The sequence below is a fragment of the Moschus berezovskii genome, chromosome 20 (genome assembly GCF_049115385.1).
Source record: "Moschus berezovskii isolate FMDL1 chromosome 20, NW_MosBer_1.0, whole genome shotgun sequence".
Taxonomy (NCBI): Eukaryota; Metazoa; Chordata; class Mammalia; order Artiodactyla; family Moschidae; genus Moschus; species Moschus berezovskii.
This window is the reverse complement of record NC_142479.1, coordinates 32251919-32268081: the sequence shown is the minus strand read 5'-3', so window position 1 is coordinate 32268081 and position 16163 is coordinate 32251919. Positions and strand designations below refer to the sequence as shown.

Below are 16163 nucleotides of genomic sequence, written 5' to 3'. Positions count from 1 at the left end.
CAGCCACTCTGTAAGCAGTCTGTGCTGTGAGGAAGCTTCAGCAGGCAGACTTCATGGATATGCCCTGAGCTACATGAAGAGATAGGGCTATTCCATCAGCCCCCAGCTCCTCCAGTCCCCACTGACCTCATCTGCCAGAGAAACCCCAAGCTAGTTCTTCCCAGCAGACCTTCTGAAATCCTGACCTCTGCAACTATGCAAGGTAGGAAAAGGATCGTTGGTTTTTGTTTGTTTTTCTTCTTTTAAGAGCTTTTATCTTTTATTTATGTATTTATTTAGGCTGAGAGGCATATAGGATCTTAGTTTCCTGACCAGGGATCCAACCCATAGCCCCCCACAGTGGAAGCATGCTATGTGCTAAGTTGTGTCCGATTCTCTGCGACGCCATGGACTGTAGCCTGCCAGGCTCCTCTGTCCATGGGATTCTCCAGGCAAGAATACTGGAGTGGGTTGCCATGCCCTCCTCCAAGGGCTCTTCCGGTAGAAGCATGGAGTCTTAACCATGGACCCACCAGAGAAGTCCAAACCATATTATTTAAGCTTCCAAATTTGGGGATAACTTGTTACACAGTGATGAATAGTGGGACAAGCACGCATAGCTTTATTAGTCATCAAGGAAGTGTAAATTCAAACCATAACAGATGCCACTTCACATCCACCAGAATGCCTAAAATAGAAAAAGCAACAATACCAAGGGTAGGGCAGGGTACGGAGCAATTGGAAGTTTCACACACATCCTGAAGAAGTGTACGACAATACAACCACTGTGTAAACCTCTTTGACAGAAGATAGGTGCATGTGCGTGAGCTCAGTTGTGTCCGACTCCTTGCAACCCCGTGGACTGCAGCTCGCCAGGCTCCTCTGTCCATAGGACTCTCCAGGCAAGAATACTGGAGTGGGTTGCCATGTGCTTTCTCCAGGGGACATTCCTGACTCAGGGATCCAAGTCTCCTGCATCTCCTGCATGGGCAGGCAGATTTTTTACCACTGAGCCGCCATAGTACCTACACTTGCCTGGAAAATTCCATGGGCAGAGGAGCCTGGCAGGCTGCAGTCCATGGGATCACAGAGTTGAACATAACTGAGCGAGAGCACACACACACACACACACACACACACACACACCCTGAACATAAGCATAAGCATGCCCTTTGACCCAACCATTCCACCCCCAGCAGATATACACACACATATATGTACAAGAATACTGGGAATTCCCTAGTGGGCTAGTGATTAGGATTCATCCCATTATACAACATCCAAAAAAGCAGGCAAAGCTAATCTATAGCATTAGAAGTCAGGATAGAAGTTACCTTTGGAGAGAAAGAGGGGAATAACAGAGAGAGGACACGGGAGGCCCCTGGCAACGTCCTGTTTCTTGACTTGGATGCTTGTTGCATGGGTGTGTTCGCTTTGTGATAATTCACTTATGAGTTGTACATTTTTAAAAATATATATTGTACTTCAATAAAAAGTTAATTCAAGAATAAATTGTCTCAGTGGGTATATACATATGTCCAAACTTATCAAATTGTGCTTTTTTTTTTGGCTGGCCAGCATGGCATGTGGGGTCTTAGATCCCTGATGAGGGATTAAACCTGTGTTCCCTGCAGTGGAAGTCAGAGTCTCAACTGCTAGACCAACAGGAAATGCACCAGTGTGCATTTTTAATCACACTAGTTGAAGGAGCAGAATTGAAGTGGGATCAGGACCTCGATTTTGAACGTGTTAAGTCTGAGGTACTACTAGAGAAATTTGCCAACTAGGAGATTTACCTTATGCATTAGTGTCTGGGAGAGGCTTGGCTTGGACACAGGACTGAGGGAGTCGGTGTGTAGACAGTATTCAAAGCTGTGAGACAAGATGAACTCAAGGAAGGAATGAGTGTAGGTGTAAAGAGAAGAGGTTCGAAATTGAGCCTGAGGCCACCTATGCATATGTGCTGAGTCATGTCGGACTCTTTGTGACCCCATGAACTGTAGCCCCACCAGGCTCCTCTGTTCTTAGGATTTTCCAGGCGAGAATACTGGAGTGGGTTGCCATTTCCTATTCCATGGGCTCTTCTTGACCCAGGAACAGGAATCTCCTGTGCCTCTTCCATCTCCTGCATTGGCAGATGGATTCTTTACTACTGAGGCACCTCGGAAGCCCTGGGGCCATCTGTCGTAAGGATGTTATAAAGACCAAATGATAGAGTTCACGTTCGCATCAAGAATGGCACTTCATGAATACTTAGCGTGTAGGAGCTGGTATCCTTTGCTTGGTAGCTGGCTTATAAAGCCCTCTTGCAGGCATTTCTTTCTTTCTTCAGATTTTAATTTTGTTTTCCAACTGATTACTAAAGTGATATGTGTGTCTTTCTCATGTAATCCCTGAGTCAACCATGTGAAAAGAGATACCGCCCTCCGTTTTATGAAATCACCAAGGGGCATGGATGTGGAGAAACTTGCCTGAGGTCACACAGGGTCTGAGCTAGCACCAGAACTGGAAGCCAGACTCCCAGACTCTGAGGCTCCTGTTCTCTTTTCACTACTTCCTGTTGACTTTCAGGAAAGGGAGGCCTGGGTGAGCTGCACCGGCCCCTAACCAGGAGATGGGCCTGTGTAGCCTTCGTGTCAGAGACGGTGGCTAGCCAGAGGAGATGACCAGAGGGGCCTGGGGAAAGGCAGGGGTCTTGCCGAAAGAGGCTTGAAGGATGCTGGAGGCATGAAAGGGGCAATGATTGGGGGGAGGGAGGAAGGGTAAGTCATCACGCCTGCCAGAGTGAGGGGAACCAGGCCTCGTCCCCAGAGCCTGGAACCAGACTCAGTCGGGTTGAGGGCCCAGCACAGAGGGGGTTAAGCCCTGGAACCTTTGCCAGGGTGGAGATGGGGGCTGCCATGCAGAGCCTCCTCCGGCCTGATAATCCAGGCTGCCTATCTCCTTCACAGCAGCTGTGAAGCAGAGAGGTTGTCCTGGCAGGGAGGGAGGAAGGCAGGGGCCAGGCTGATGGCGGGAAGGATTTGAAGAGGGAGGAACACCCAGGCTCCCTGGAGATCCTTCCCCACCTAACAGCCTCCTTCAGGACAGTGCCAGGAGACAGAAGTGGGCATGGCCTGAGTCTGCACATGGGGCCTCCCACTGACCAAGAGAACTGGGAGCTAATGAGCTAGGGAGGCATGGGCTAGAAAGTTTCTATTTCTGCCTCAATGTGAGCCTGGGCAGGTGTGAGCTCCCATGCATACCTGGCAGGTATGTGAGTGAGCGTGCCAGCCTCAGCTAAACACGCCCCCCTGGGGAGGACGAGCAGGAAAAGCCGTGCAAAGCCTGAAGGGAAGGAGACTAGCGTTCGCTGATCTCCTGTTACAGATGAGCCAGGCTCTAGGTTACAAATTTTCACCTCTACTGTCTCATTTCACCTGCATTACAGGCATTAAAAAGAGGCCATTTTAAGCCCATTTTACTAAGGAAGGCAAGTTTTCATGAGTTGGGCAGGGCCCAGGCCCACCTGGTAGGTTAAGATGGAGCCTGGGCTCTGACGGATCCAGTGCCATGCTTTTCCCTCTGGCTCTGCATCAGTCCTGGGCCGGTGGTCAGGAAGAAAAGTTAAGACCTCTGAGGTATGACCCCTGAACCGTACAGGCTGAGCTCTGGTTCAAGCGGCAGATGGCCTGGACTGTGAGTCCAGGGCAGTGAGCTCCATGCGAGGGCCCACTTCAGGAACCACAGGAGGTCAGAGAAAGGAGAGGGGAATGTTGCTGGGTTGGAGGTGACCAAGAGCAGGTGTGGAAGAGGCTAAACAAGGGGTGGGAAGGGTGGGAGGATCTGAGGAAGCCGAAGCCGGGAGGGAATCCTGGCTTCGCTGGGAGCTTCCCACACACTCTTGCACTGAGTCTTCCCAAGGTCAACCCCAGTTTAGAGACGAGGAGGCTGAAGCTCATCCCGAGAGAAGAAAGCCATGTGCTTAGTAGGTAAGTGGCAAAGCTCAGGTCTGATTCCATTGCGTCTGAGACTCTGAAAGGCCCCACAGACGCACACATGAAATCAACCTCATTCATAGCAGCTTTGGGCCTGGAGTCAGGGATCTAGAGTTTGGAGAGTGGGGTTGCTGACCTGCTTCTTTTCCTGACTACTGTGTGACCCAGGGCCCTGAGTTTCCTCCTGGAGCTTCAGTTTCTCTGTTATAACATTGGCAGGCAGTCATCTTTTGGAGACTGATGGATGGTGGCAAAGCCCCCAGGGAAGCCATTGCTAGGACCCGCCACACCTGAGTTCGTTGCTCAGCTCGTGTGCTTGCTCATGGGGCCAACAGGCTTACAGTGTGTAAGGGAACGTGTTGAGAACATAAGCACACATTGCTCATCTGCGGGGCATCTCTTCAGTGTCAGGGTTTCTCTGAGCACCTCTCAGGATAAGGCCCATGAAGGCCACAGAGAAGAATCAGACAAGGTGCCCACTTGCAGAGTCATTATGGGACAAATAAGGGATCAGATGAATTCTCACAGTGTGAGGACGAAAACAGAGCAGGTCAAGCCTGGGCACAGGGGCAATCATCAGGGAGGGTTAGCGGAAGCTTCAACAGGCCAGTCTTTTAAGATGAAACCAAGCTGGAATAAAAGGCAATCACCGGCAGTAATCTCCAGCAAAGCCCCAGGTTGCAAGCCCAACCGGGAAAGCAAGGATTTGCTCAGTTTTCTAGCTTTTCTTGTCACTTCTGTGAAACTCCTAGAACCACACCAGGCTTTTGCTTTGGGCCTCCTGTTTCTAAACCAATACAGGAGAGCCAGAATTTCCCAGAACTTCTCAAAGTCCTTGGTTCTAAGATGAGCTTTGATGCTAACTCTCTGTGCTGTGAAACATTGAATGACATATTTTGAGCTTCTTGTATCTTTGTACAAAACTGCCAATTTTACGAAACTTAGTAAAACAACCAAGAGGAAATTAAGAGTAATTTTACTAGCTGAGTCCATTTTTTAAAAATGTGTATCTCTGTGTGTTGTGTGTCTGTGTAGGCATCATACCTGTGTGCCGTGTACGTCTGTGTGTGAGACTGTGTGTATGTCTGTGTCTGTGGGTACCGGCTCCTGCCTGCCTATTTCTCATACGGTTCTGGGTCCCCTGATGCTGTGAGGTGGAGGGGACCCTGAGGCTTTGGGTGGTACCCACCCCTCCTCTGGGCTTGAGTTTCCTCTTCTGTAGAAAAGAGGGACTTGAACCCGTGATTCTGAAGCACTCTTGCTGATCTGACCATCCTTAATTTCATCACTCAGCATATGATTTCAGAATTTCATCCAAAGAAGGCCAAAATAAGAGTCAAAGGTTAAAAGCTACAGTAGTGGGAATTGGAACCAGACTTTAGAAGGTCCCAGACCAGCCCATCTCGGTCTCAGGAGAGCCCTGAAGCTCACAGTTTGAAGCAAAATAGGTTAATGTACAAGCCTTGGCCCAAGGACCGGAAATGAATTCCCCAACCCTATGCTGGTCACCCGGAGAAGGCAATGGCAACCCACTCCAGTACTCTTGCCTGGAAAATCCCATGGATAGAGAAGCCTGGTGGGCTGCAGTCCATTGAGTTGCTAAGAGTCATACATGACTGAGCAACTTCACTTTCACTTTTCCCTTTCATGCATTGGAGAAGGAAATGGCAACCCACTCCAGTGTTCTTGCCTGGAGAATCCCAGGGACGGGGGAGCCTGGTGGGCTGCTGTCTATGGGGTCACACAGAGTCGGACACAATTGAAGCGACTTAGCAGCAGCAGAAGCAACAGCATGCTGGTCACCAGGGGTTTCTGTGACCTGCAGAAAGGGAGAAGGACCCCGCTCTAACTCCCCTCAAGGCTGTATGGAGGCAGAGGGATGGAAAAGCAGCCATCCAGGAGACAGCCCTCAGAACAGTGTCCTCAGCTTCTACTGTGGCCCCTGTAAGCTCCTGATAAGAAGAAAGGCCCCCCACCCCGATAGCCCCGAGTCTGCTAATCAAACTACCCCACCCAGGCTCCAATTCTCCGCCAGCCCACACCCTGAGGGCAGCACCCTCCACCCGGGCTCGGGGCCACAGTCACAAGGTCTCTGGCTGGTGGAGATATCTCTTTCCACTACCTCCAGGATCCCTGAGTTCTGTCCATGCTTACCCTTGGACTTGGCCCCCAGGGTCTAAGTAGAAACCTAGGCAGTGAGTGGCCTGAATTTGGCCCTAGTGCCTGAAGACTTGACTCTGGGAGGGGAGCCTGGACTATCTTTAGGGTCACAGGACCAGGAAGTGAGGGTCCAGAAGGGCAGGAGTAGACAAGGGGAATTCCTCACTAGGAAAAGCACCTGGGTCTGTGAATGCTTCTCACCTAATTCTTGCAACTTGGCAAGATGTACATGCCCGCCAAAGCTCAGGAATGTGGCACTTAGCCTGCAGTCCCACAAGCGAGTGAGATGGGGAAGGAGGGAAGAAAGTTGACAGGGGCTCATGGGTGCTGGGCTCCGATCTGGGTGTTTGACATGTTCAGTTCAGTCAGTCATGTCCGACTCTTTGCGACCCCATGGACCGCAGCACGCCAGACTTCCCTGTCCATTACCAACTCCCGGAGTTTACTCAAACTCATGTCCATCGAGTCAGTGATGCCATCCAACCATCTCATCCTCTGTCGTCCCCTTCTCCTCCCGCCTTCAATCTCTCCCAGCATCAGAGTCTTTTCCTGTGAGTCAGTTATTCACATCAGGTGGCCAAAGTGTTGGAGTTTCAGTGTCAGCATCAGTCCTTCCAATGAATATTCAGTACTTATTTCTTTTAGGACTGACTGGTTGGATCTCCTTGCAGTCCAAGAGACTTGTCACAAGAGTCTTCTCTAACACCACAGTTCAAAAACATTAATTCTTCTGTGTTCAGCTTTCTTGGGTCCAACTCTCACATCCATCCACGACTACTGGAAAAACCAGAGCTTTGACTAGACAGACTTTTGTTGAGAAAATAATGTCTCTGCTTTTTAATATGCTGTCTAGTTTGGTCACAGCTTTTCTTTCAAGGAGCAAGCTTCTTTTAATTTCATGGCTGCAGTCACCATGTGCAGTGATTTGGGAGCCCAAAAAAATAAAGTCTGACACTGTTTCCATTGTTTACCCATCTATTTGCCATGAAGTAATGGGACCAGATGCCATGATGTTCGTTTTCTGAATGTTGAGCTTTAAGCCAACTTTTTCACTCTCCTCTTTCACTTTAATCAAGAGGTTCTTTAGTTCTTCTTTGCTTTCTGCCATAAGGGTGGTGCCATCTGCATATCTGAGGTTATTGATATTTCTCCTAGCAATCTTGATTCCAGCTTGTGCTTCATCCAGCCCAGCATTTCTCGTGATGTACTCTGCATATAAGTTAAATAAGCAGGGTGACAGTATACAGCCTTGACGTACTCCTTTCCCAATTTGGAACCAGTGTGTTGTTCCATGTGCAGTTTGACATGCTGCTGCTGCTAAGTCGCTTCAGTCGTGTCCAACTCTGTGTGACCCCAGAGACGGCAGCCCACCAGGCTCCCCCGTCCCTGGGATTCTCCAGGCAAGAATAATGGAGTGGGTTGCCATTTCCTTCTCCAATGCATGAAAGCAAAAAGTGAAAGTGAAGTCGCTTAGTCATATCCAACTCTTTGCGACCCCACGGACTGCAGCCCACCAGGCTTCTCCGTTTGACATGAGTGCTCACGTAATCCTTGTAACCGCCATGTGAGGTCAGTGTGGGAAGCGCCCATCTTACGTACTGAGAAACTGAAGAGGGGAGCACTGGATCCAGAGTTACGGAGCTGGAACAATGGAATCGGGGCTGTCACCTGAGGCCTGTTATCTCTAAACCTGGCTGTCCTCAATGGCCTCCAGCTGCTTTCAAGGGTATTTGATGAGTTTTCAGATGTTCAATAACAGGACTCACCTGTGGTCTTCAGTGAGCCCCTGGGGGCAGGGCGTGAGGTGGAAATGAATTTGTTTAAAGGCTTCCCTGGTGGTTCTGCAGTAAAGAATCCAACTGCAATGCAGGAGACTGGGGTTTGATCCCTGGATTGGGAAGATCTCCTGGAGAAGGAAATGGCAACCCACTCCAGTATTGCCTGGAGAATTTCATGGACAGAGGAGCATGGAGGGCTACAGTCCATGAGGTCAAAAAGAGTTTGACACGACTTAGCAACTAAATAACAACAAAGCCCCTGTGGTCCAGGACTAGCACAGTGCTAAGTGCTTGACCAGTAGCTCATCACTTACCTTTCACGACTCTGCAAACTAGGGACTGCTATTTTTTTCCCTTTTACAAATGGGAATGGGGACTGTCCACTTTCCTGAGACAGCCACAGTTTTGTCTGCCTCCTCAGGTCAAAGTCTCTCTTCTCCCCCACATGACATCAGTCATTCGACATGAACATTTATTTAGTCACTGCTCTGTGGCAGAGGGGCTTCCCTGGTGGCTCATACAGCAGAGAATCCACTTGCAGTGCGGGAGACCCAGTTTCGATCCCTCAGTTGGGAAGATCCATGGAGGAGGGAATGGCAACCCATTCCAGTAATCTTGCCTGGAGAATCCCATGGACAGAGGGCTACAGACTGCCCTTGGGGTCCTCTGTCCATGGGGTTGCAGAGTCAGACACAACTGGAGTGACTAACACTTTCACTTTCATTGCGGTAGAGACATCAGTGAATAAAGCAGGCCCTTGTGAAAATTTGCTTAATGTGAATAGCCACACAAATAGGTGAGCCCGCAACAGGGGAATTTAGCCAGGGAAGACTTCCCTGAAGAGATACCACTTCAAGATCTAAAGAGAACAGGAGTTAAGGAGACAAGAAAGGAGGGAAGATTGAGCCAAACAGGGAAGAGCATGTGCCAAGGTTCTGTAAAATACCTCCAAGAAACCAAAAGAAGGTTGAGTCTCTCCCTCTCATTCCCCATCTTGGCCTCATCTGCCCCCCGCAGAGGGGTGTAACTGCCTCCCGGCACATATACCAGGTGGTCTAGCAGGGAGGAAGGAGAGGAAGCAGAGAGGCCCACGTGTTCCCCAGAATGGGAGTCCAAGTTACAGAGGCCCCGCTTTGAGATGTTGCTACCCCAAGAGTCTCACCTTTCCCAGAGGCAGAGAACCAATACAGCCAGGCTCTCACCCTAGGGGCCGTGAGCTTTGAAGAACAGGCCCCTACCCATTCCTAGGCTGGCTCCCACATGAGCTTGGGATTCAGTTGCCCTCACATCTTCCAGCAGAGGACACTTCCACTTACAGGACCTTGTCATGGCAGAGGTTGGCAAGGGCTCTGGCCTTCTTAGGCTCAGCAGAAACATAGAAGGGGCCTGGGGACTGGAATTTAGGTCAGAGCTTGCCCCAAAATCCAGCTGTCAGGACTCTCCCTGCCTCCCGTTCCGTTCCGTCGCTCAGTCGTGTCCGACTCTTTGCGACCCCCTGGACTGTAGCCTACTAGGCTTCTCCGTCCATGGCATTCTCCAGGCAAGAATACTGGAGTGGGTTACTGTTTCCTTCTCCAAGATTCAAACTAACATGCATGCTTAGTTGCTTCAGTTGTGTCCAATTCTTTGTGACCCCGTGGACTATAGCCTGCCAGGCTCCTCTGTCCATGAAATTCTCCAGGCAAGAATACTGCAGTGGGTTGCCATTCCTTTCTCCAGGGGATCTTCCCAACCCAGGGATCGAACCCATGTCTCTTAAGTCTTCTGCATTGGCAGGAGGATTCTTTACATTCCTAACAGCGGAACCCACCACCACTACCTTCCCAGGGCTCTGATCAGTAATTAAGCCCTAAAGGATGGCTGGGGTGAGGTTATTTTTTTTTCTCCTCCCAGCAGATGAGTGACCAGTTTCATGGCAATGAGAGTGGAGAGTGGCTCCTAAGCTTAACAAGTTCCATAAAAGAACATGTGACAAAGGGCCTAACAGGGAAGAAGGGCCAGTGATCCTCAGTCCAAGGAGACTAGCAAGGAAAGAGTTAAGAGATAGAGCCTTCCAGAGCCCGGGAAAAGTACCCCACCCAAGGGGAGGGGCCAGCGGGTGCATTAAAAAGGGAGCAGCGTGTGTGGAGAGGCAGGGACAGGGCCTCCCTACTTCTAAAGGGCTCCTTGGTCTGCAGTTTCAGTTCCAGGTAAGTGTTCCTTCTCTGGCTCTGTCTGCTTGTGGGTCTGATCAGAGGGAATCTCTGGCTTGTTTCACACCAGCGCTGGGTCCCTAAGGAGTTCTCAACAGACCCTAGTTCTGAAAGGCTCTTTGGATCAGTCCCCTTCAGGGTGTCCTTGACCACAGAGTGAAGGTGTCTCCCAGGGAGTGGGGAGCTCTGTGTGTCCAGCCTGGCCCTGTCCTGCTCCGCCCCTAGTGCCTGGCTCTCTCTGCCCGCCGTGTTCTCTGAGCCATGCTTCCTGCGCCTCCCGCAGGGCCCTGACTGGGATATCATCATATACTGTAAGTTTGCAATGAGACACTACAGTATAGATGATGTACTAGTCCGGGTGCTCCCAGCTCTGGAGCCAGCGGAGGAGGCCAGGGGTTGCTGTAAGCCCACCACGCTCGCTCACTGCTCAGCCTATCACAGCCTGCCGACCGCCAGGGCACTTGGGGTGGCGAGGAAACCGTTACCATTACTGAGTTTAGTAATGGTAACGGTTCTCTTGCTGCACCCAGAAAACGTGCCAAGAAGATTGCTCGGATCCCTGGAGCAGACTACCAAAGGGAGGGAGGCTCCAGCTCAGACCACGGGGTGTGGGTGAGGGAATGGGTGAGTTTTCTCTTTCCTGTTCTAAAAAAATAAAGGTGAGAACCAGAATGTTTGTCTTTGAACTTTATTCTCATTTGAGACTGGAGATGGGGTGGAGTAGGGTGGGATCAAGGACTGGAGGAAATGGGGGGTACTATCTCACTCAGGACACATGGGTCCTTACACAGCTGCCAGGTGGACGAACTGAGTGGAGAGGGGAAAGGTCTCCTCTTTGCTGACAAATGGCAACTCAGAGACTCTGGGCCCAAAGCCAGTGGGAAGCAGTGCTCTGCACCAAAGGGCCAGCTTCTAAGACCCAAGTAGCTATAGCCCCAGGCAGAGGAACCACCTGGGAACCCAGCTAAGGCAGGTTCCTTCCTCCAGTAGGAAGGCATGACTCGGCAGATGTGATGCAGACTCGGCCAGGCCAGCCAGCAGTCAGTCTGCCTATCGGTGTCCATGCCTGGCCCCAGGCCCTGCAGGCAGTTCTGGTTAGTGGCTCCCACCAGCAGCTCGGGCGGGGACGCCTTGGAAAAGACAGTGGAGGGTGGTCACTTGAGGAGTTTCACAGACAGGCGGAGCTGAACTTCACAGAGGAAAATGTTCATGAGGTCGTGGCCCACCTCCTGTGCGATCTGAGCGATCAGGTACCCCTTTGGACCGATTAGGATCTTCTGAGGGTGGGGTAAAAGAGAGGGCCGTGAGCTGGCTATCAGGCAGTTGGGAAGAACCCCTGCCTAACAGAGTCCTGGTCCCTCCTCCAAGCCCAGCCCTGCTCACCACGTGAGATTCTTTGGGCACCAGAAGCTTCTGCTCAATCACCAGCTCCCCGCTTGGCCCTTCATCCCAGACCACCGTTTTCTGCACAGGGAGACATCATGACTGGTCAGGCAGGTCCCCTAGCCCTGCTCTTGGGGACCCGGCTGTCTTGCTCCAGGTGGAGCCCCTGGACCCCTCACTGTGCCCACACCTGCTGTACGTTGTAGGGCACCTCCTCGGGCAGGTACTCCAGGAGCTTCTCTCGGATCATGTTGGCACAGATTTCCTCAGGCATCTGGCTGGTGAGGACCTCACTGTGGAACTCCCAGGGCCCTGGCCGGGCCTGTGCCAGGAGGTATTGCTACGGGCAGAGAGGGAAGCACATCAGTCCCCAGCGGGACTTCCCTCTCACTCTCATTTCCAGGAGGAACTCTGAGGCTTGTCTTCACCTCGTGGACACTAAGAGCCAGGCTAACTGACCTTCAGTGTTTTTACATCCTCCTGGCTTAGGGCTGACAACATGAAGATCTCCTGGAAGTGGGGCCAGCCCATCCGCTGAGGGTCTCTCACAGGCTGTGAATTTGGGCCCTGAGCTGCTGGGCTAGGGCAGTGTGTGCTTGGCTGTGGGCGCAAGGCCTGCCTCGTTTTGAGCTTCTTGCCATTGACTACACCTTCAGTGAGGGCGGCTGTGAGCTCTAAGAGAACGGACTTCTGCTTCAGGCAATCAACCTGGGGGTGGGCGATGGGCAGAAGACTGTGGTCAGTCAGATGGGGGCCCTGAAGCAGACCCCTTCCTCAGGTAGGTGGGGCTCACCTTGTTCATGACAAGGACGCTGGGGACCTGGGAAAACTGGGTCAAGCACTGGAGCACCTGGGGACTGAGCTGGTTCCGAGTCCACTTGTCTGAGACATCCACAAGTACCACAACTGGAAGTCGGCAGTGTATGGAGGAGGACAAGGTTATGATCACTCTTTCCCCCACCCCCCAAAAAAAACAGGGTATGGGATCTGGCCAACCGCCAACCCCCCAAACTACCAGGAATGACAGGCCATGACCATGTAAACTGGGCCTCAGATTCCCAGCCTGAGCCTAACCCAGGTCAGCAGATTCCATGCTCTTCCACGGATCTTCCAACAAAGAGAGCTCCAGATGGTGCCTAAGGGGCGGACACACATAGGTCAGGAAGGGTCTGTTGAGTGATGCGTTCCTGAGGAGGGGTGGGGTGTGACAGGGGGTTTTCCAGTCCCTAGGATGGAATCTCCCCACTCTTTCTTCAACATCTTTCCCCCCAGCTGTTACCTTTTCTGTTTAGCAGGGCTGATGAGGCCAGGTGTGTCAAGTAGGATCTAAAATCAGGAAAGAGATGCCCAGGTCCCCAACCCCAGAAGGAAAGATTATGACTGGGGAGTGAAAAGCCACCCACCCTTGATGTCAGGAGCCTGCCCCCACTTCTTGGCTGAGCTGACTTTAGATTTTTATCCTCCAGCTGTTTTACTTCTGTCAATACACAGGATCCAGGAGGAGGAGGACAACTGTGAATATATGGAATATTAGGAAGCAGTAAAGAGGCAATAAGACCTCTGTGACTAGATACCAGAGGGGTAAGGCAAGAGAGAGAAATGCTCCAGGTCTAAAGGAAGAAGCGCCCCCTTCCCTAAGAAAAGTGAATCTAAACATCATTTTTGAAGGGTCCAGTCGTTCAGGGAGACTGTCTGAGCTTCACCCTCTGTCCTATCTGCTGGACATTCATTGCAAGTACCCACCACCTGGGTTTCTTTCTCGGTGATGACCCCCAGAGCTTGACTGCGAGTGGTGTGCACTTTCCTTGAGACAGGGAACACCTGCCAGGAAGAAAGAAATCCCAAGTGAGGTCCTGGATCCCTCTGGAACAATCCATGAAGGCACAGTAAGAAGTGAGAAATGAAAAGGGCAGGGGGAAGGGTCAAGGATGCAGCGTACTTTTCGGCCCAGCAGCTGGTTGGAGAGTGTAGACTTCCCTGCATTTGGGGCACCCAGGAGGACCACTCGTAGGACTCGGGGGTTCTCAGGCATGTCAGGGCGATGAACCAAGAGGAGATCTTGCTCATCTGCAGGAGGAGACAGGAGGGGAGTGAGAGGCAGTGCAATCTGGATCCCTTTTCAGGTACATGGCCCTACCTGTCCACAAAAAGAGTATGGAAAAGAGATTGGTGCACCAGGCTGAAGCAGAGACCTGGCTTTGAGATTTTGTTTGCCCATTAGTTTGTTTATATGCCTTTATCAAGTTTTCTCGTTTTGTCATATGTAAAACAGAAATGATATCAATGGTACTTAATTACTGTATAACCTTCTTTTGACAACTGACAGTTGTGTAAAACATCTCATTACAATGCCTGGCATTCAATAACCTTGTGGAATCATACTGTGTAGTTGTGCCCAGTAACTGTATGCACATGTGTGAAAGCATCACCATACCAGATAAAGCCAGAAATTCCCTCAGCTGTCTCACCCTACTAAGGGTACTATGAAGGCTCTGCAAGTCTTTCGGTATTTGCTCCTATGAGACCGCAACACAATGACCAGTTTTTGTGTTCAGCCTCTAGTCTATGCTACTTGAAGAACAGAGAGCGCTATTTATAGTTGACCCTTAAACAACATGGGTTTGAACTGGGCTGGTCCCTTACACACAGGATTCCGCCCCCGCCCCCACCCCCGCCCCGCCATTAAATGTTGCTTTCTGTATCTGGTTGAATCCTTGGATCTGGAATTGTGGGTCAACACCACAGTTCAAAAGCATTAATTCTTTGGCGCTCAGCTTTCTTCACAGTTCAACTCTCACATCCATACATGACCACTGGAAAAACCATAGCCTTGACTAGACAGACCTTTGTTGGCAAAGTAATATCTCTGCTTTTTAATATGCTATCTAGGTTGGAGTAAGTGTCTTTTAATTTCATGGCTGCAATCAGCATCCGCAGTGATTTTGGAGCCCAAAAGAACAAAGTCTGACACTCTTTCCACTGTTTCCCCATCTATTTGCCATGAAGTGATCGGACCAGATGCCATGATCTTAGTTTTCTGAATGTTGAACTTTAAGCCAACTTTTTCACTCTCCGAAGAATTGATGTTTTTGAACTGTGGTGCTGGAGAAGACTCTTGAGAGCCCCTTGGACTGCAAGGAAATCCAACCAGTCCATTCTAAAGGAGATCAGTCCTGGATGTTCATTGGAAGGACTGATGCTAAAGCTGAAACTCCAATAATTTGGCCATCTAATGCGAAGAGTTGACTCACTGGAAAAGACTCTGATGCTGGGAGGGATTGGGGGCAGGAGGAGAAGGGGATGACAGAAAATGAGATGGCTGGATGGCATCACTGACTCGATGGACATGAGTCTGAGTGAACTCCGGGAGTTGGTGATGGACAGGGAGGCCTGGCGTGCTGTGATTCATGGGGTCGCAAAGAGTGGGACACGACTGAGCGACTGAACTGAAGGAACTGCATATATGGAGGGCCAACAACACATTATACAAGGACTTTCGATTGTGAGGGTTCAGCATCTTTAATATCTCTGCCCCCAGTTGTTCAAGGACCAACTGTAACTCCGTGTCTTGATAAGTAGATGGGACACTTTTGGGTCGACTTTGCGCCCCATGTTGGGAGAGAGAGCCACAACTCTGCCATGCCTGTGGCCCTTCAATTTCCTGCTCTTTGTGGGCGTCGTTGGTTGGGACTAGATCGGTTCCTTCTAGCTCGAAAACTCTTAGAACCTAGTATCTCTTTCCTGTGAGAGCTTCACTGCTCGCCTCTATCTCTCGGGTTCTCAAGATCGTTTTCTACAATACAGAGCCAAAGATGACAGCCCCAGAGACTGAGGGGTTTCCCTAACACGGGACTTGCAGTGCTAAAGCCGTGACAGTCGCGGACAAATTTATCTGCGTTCTTTACCTCTGTGCGCGGACACCGCGGGGACGCGAAAAGGCAAAGAGTTGTCTGGCTGAGAGAGTCCGAGGAAGCAATCCAGGGCTGAGTTCTGGCTATTAGGGCGTGAAGCCGAAGCCAGGCGGGGACCACAGAAGGCCGGGCCCGCTACACAGGAAACGCACCTCCGCTGACAAGCCAAGAGAGATGGGAGCCGGATCATCCATTCCCTCGCGGCATCAGGACCTGGCTGCCAGAGCCCCGACACGGTTCGAAGGAGCACAGCCCCGCGCCAGCTGGAGGCAGCCATGGCAGACGCAAGGCACTCCGGGTGCTGCTGGGAACGCACCTGCGATTGGACAGCGCGGCGCAGAGGCGAGCGAGCGGGAGAGAGCTAGATCGGCCCAAACAGAGCGGAGGAGCATGGGACGTTGGAGGTGGGCTGGGGTTGGATCCTCTCTGGAGACGGCCCGGGGCTAAGAAAACCGGGGAAAGTGTATTCAGAGTTTGTGTGAGCATCACAATCGTTTTGGACGCATCGTGTTTTATTCTTCTCCTGCCAAAGCTTTGTAAAAGGCCTTTCTAGCCCTGCCTCATGAAAGACTACATCTCCCACGAGGCCGAGTGGCAAAATCTTTCTCTTAGCGTCCGACTTCTGTCAGCAGGAGAAACTCGCGTAGCGTAGGAGGAATGATCCGGGGGCGTGGGACCTTGTACCGCTCCCGCTGAGGTTCTTTTTAGTCCTCTCCTGACTGAGGCTTGCAGGATCCCCTCCCAGTGGCCCTCTGGTTTGACCTAGCGTCGGCAGCGGCCTCT

The 16163-nt window shown here is 51.2% G+C and overlaps 1 protein-coding gene across 4 annotated transcripts; it reads right to left on the bottom strand.

The window, feature by feature from the left end:
• Positions 1–10758: 10758 nt before the first annotated feature.
• On the bottom strand, positions 10759–15673 carry ERAL1 (Era like 12S mitochondrial rRNA chaperone 1). 4 transcript variants are annotated; one of them, XM_055402230.2, is made up of 11 exons: positions 15375–15673; positions 13409–13536; positions 13213–13290; positions 12749–12795; positions 12544–12605; positions 12263–12375; positions 11929–12177; positions 11660–11809; positions 11470–11550; positions 11313–11363; positions 10759–11216 (listed from the first exon to the last, which is right to left on the bottom strand). In XM_055402230.2, exons 1-11 carry the CDS (start codon positions 15655–15657, stop codon positions 10818–10820), a joined length of 1641 nt encoding a protein of 546 aa, XP_055258205.1. In that variant the 5' UTR covers positions 15658–15673; the 3' UTR covers positions 10759–10817. The 4 variants fall into 4 exon arrangements, with proteins under 4 accessions (XP_055258205.1, XP_088684855.1, XP_055258213.1 ...); XM_088828729.1 differs by having other exon boundaries at positions 11313–11360; XM_055402238.2 differs by lacking the exon at positions 11929–12177.
• Between the last annotated feature and the right edge of the window lie 490 nt (positions 15674–16163).

Bases quoted from the DNA above. Each gene is read 5' to 3' on its own strand.
- ERAL1 (XM_055402230.2), bottom strand. From the start codon at position 15,657: ATGGCTGCCTCCAGCTGGCGCGGGGCTGTGCTCCTTCGAACCGTGTCG. The intron at 12,606-12,748 runs GTAACAGCTGGG...TCCGCCCCTTAG, and splicing joins AGCCCTGCTAAACAGAAAAG to GCACCATCTGGAGCTCTCTT. The intron at 11,810-11,928 runs GTCAGTTAGCCT...CTCTGCCCGTAG, and splicing joins AGGATGTAAAAACACTGAAG to CAATACCTCCTGGCACAGGC.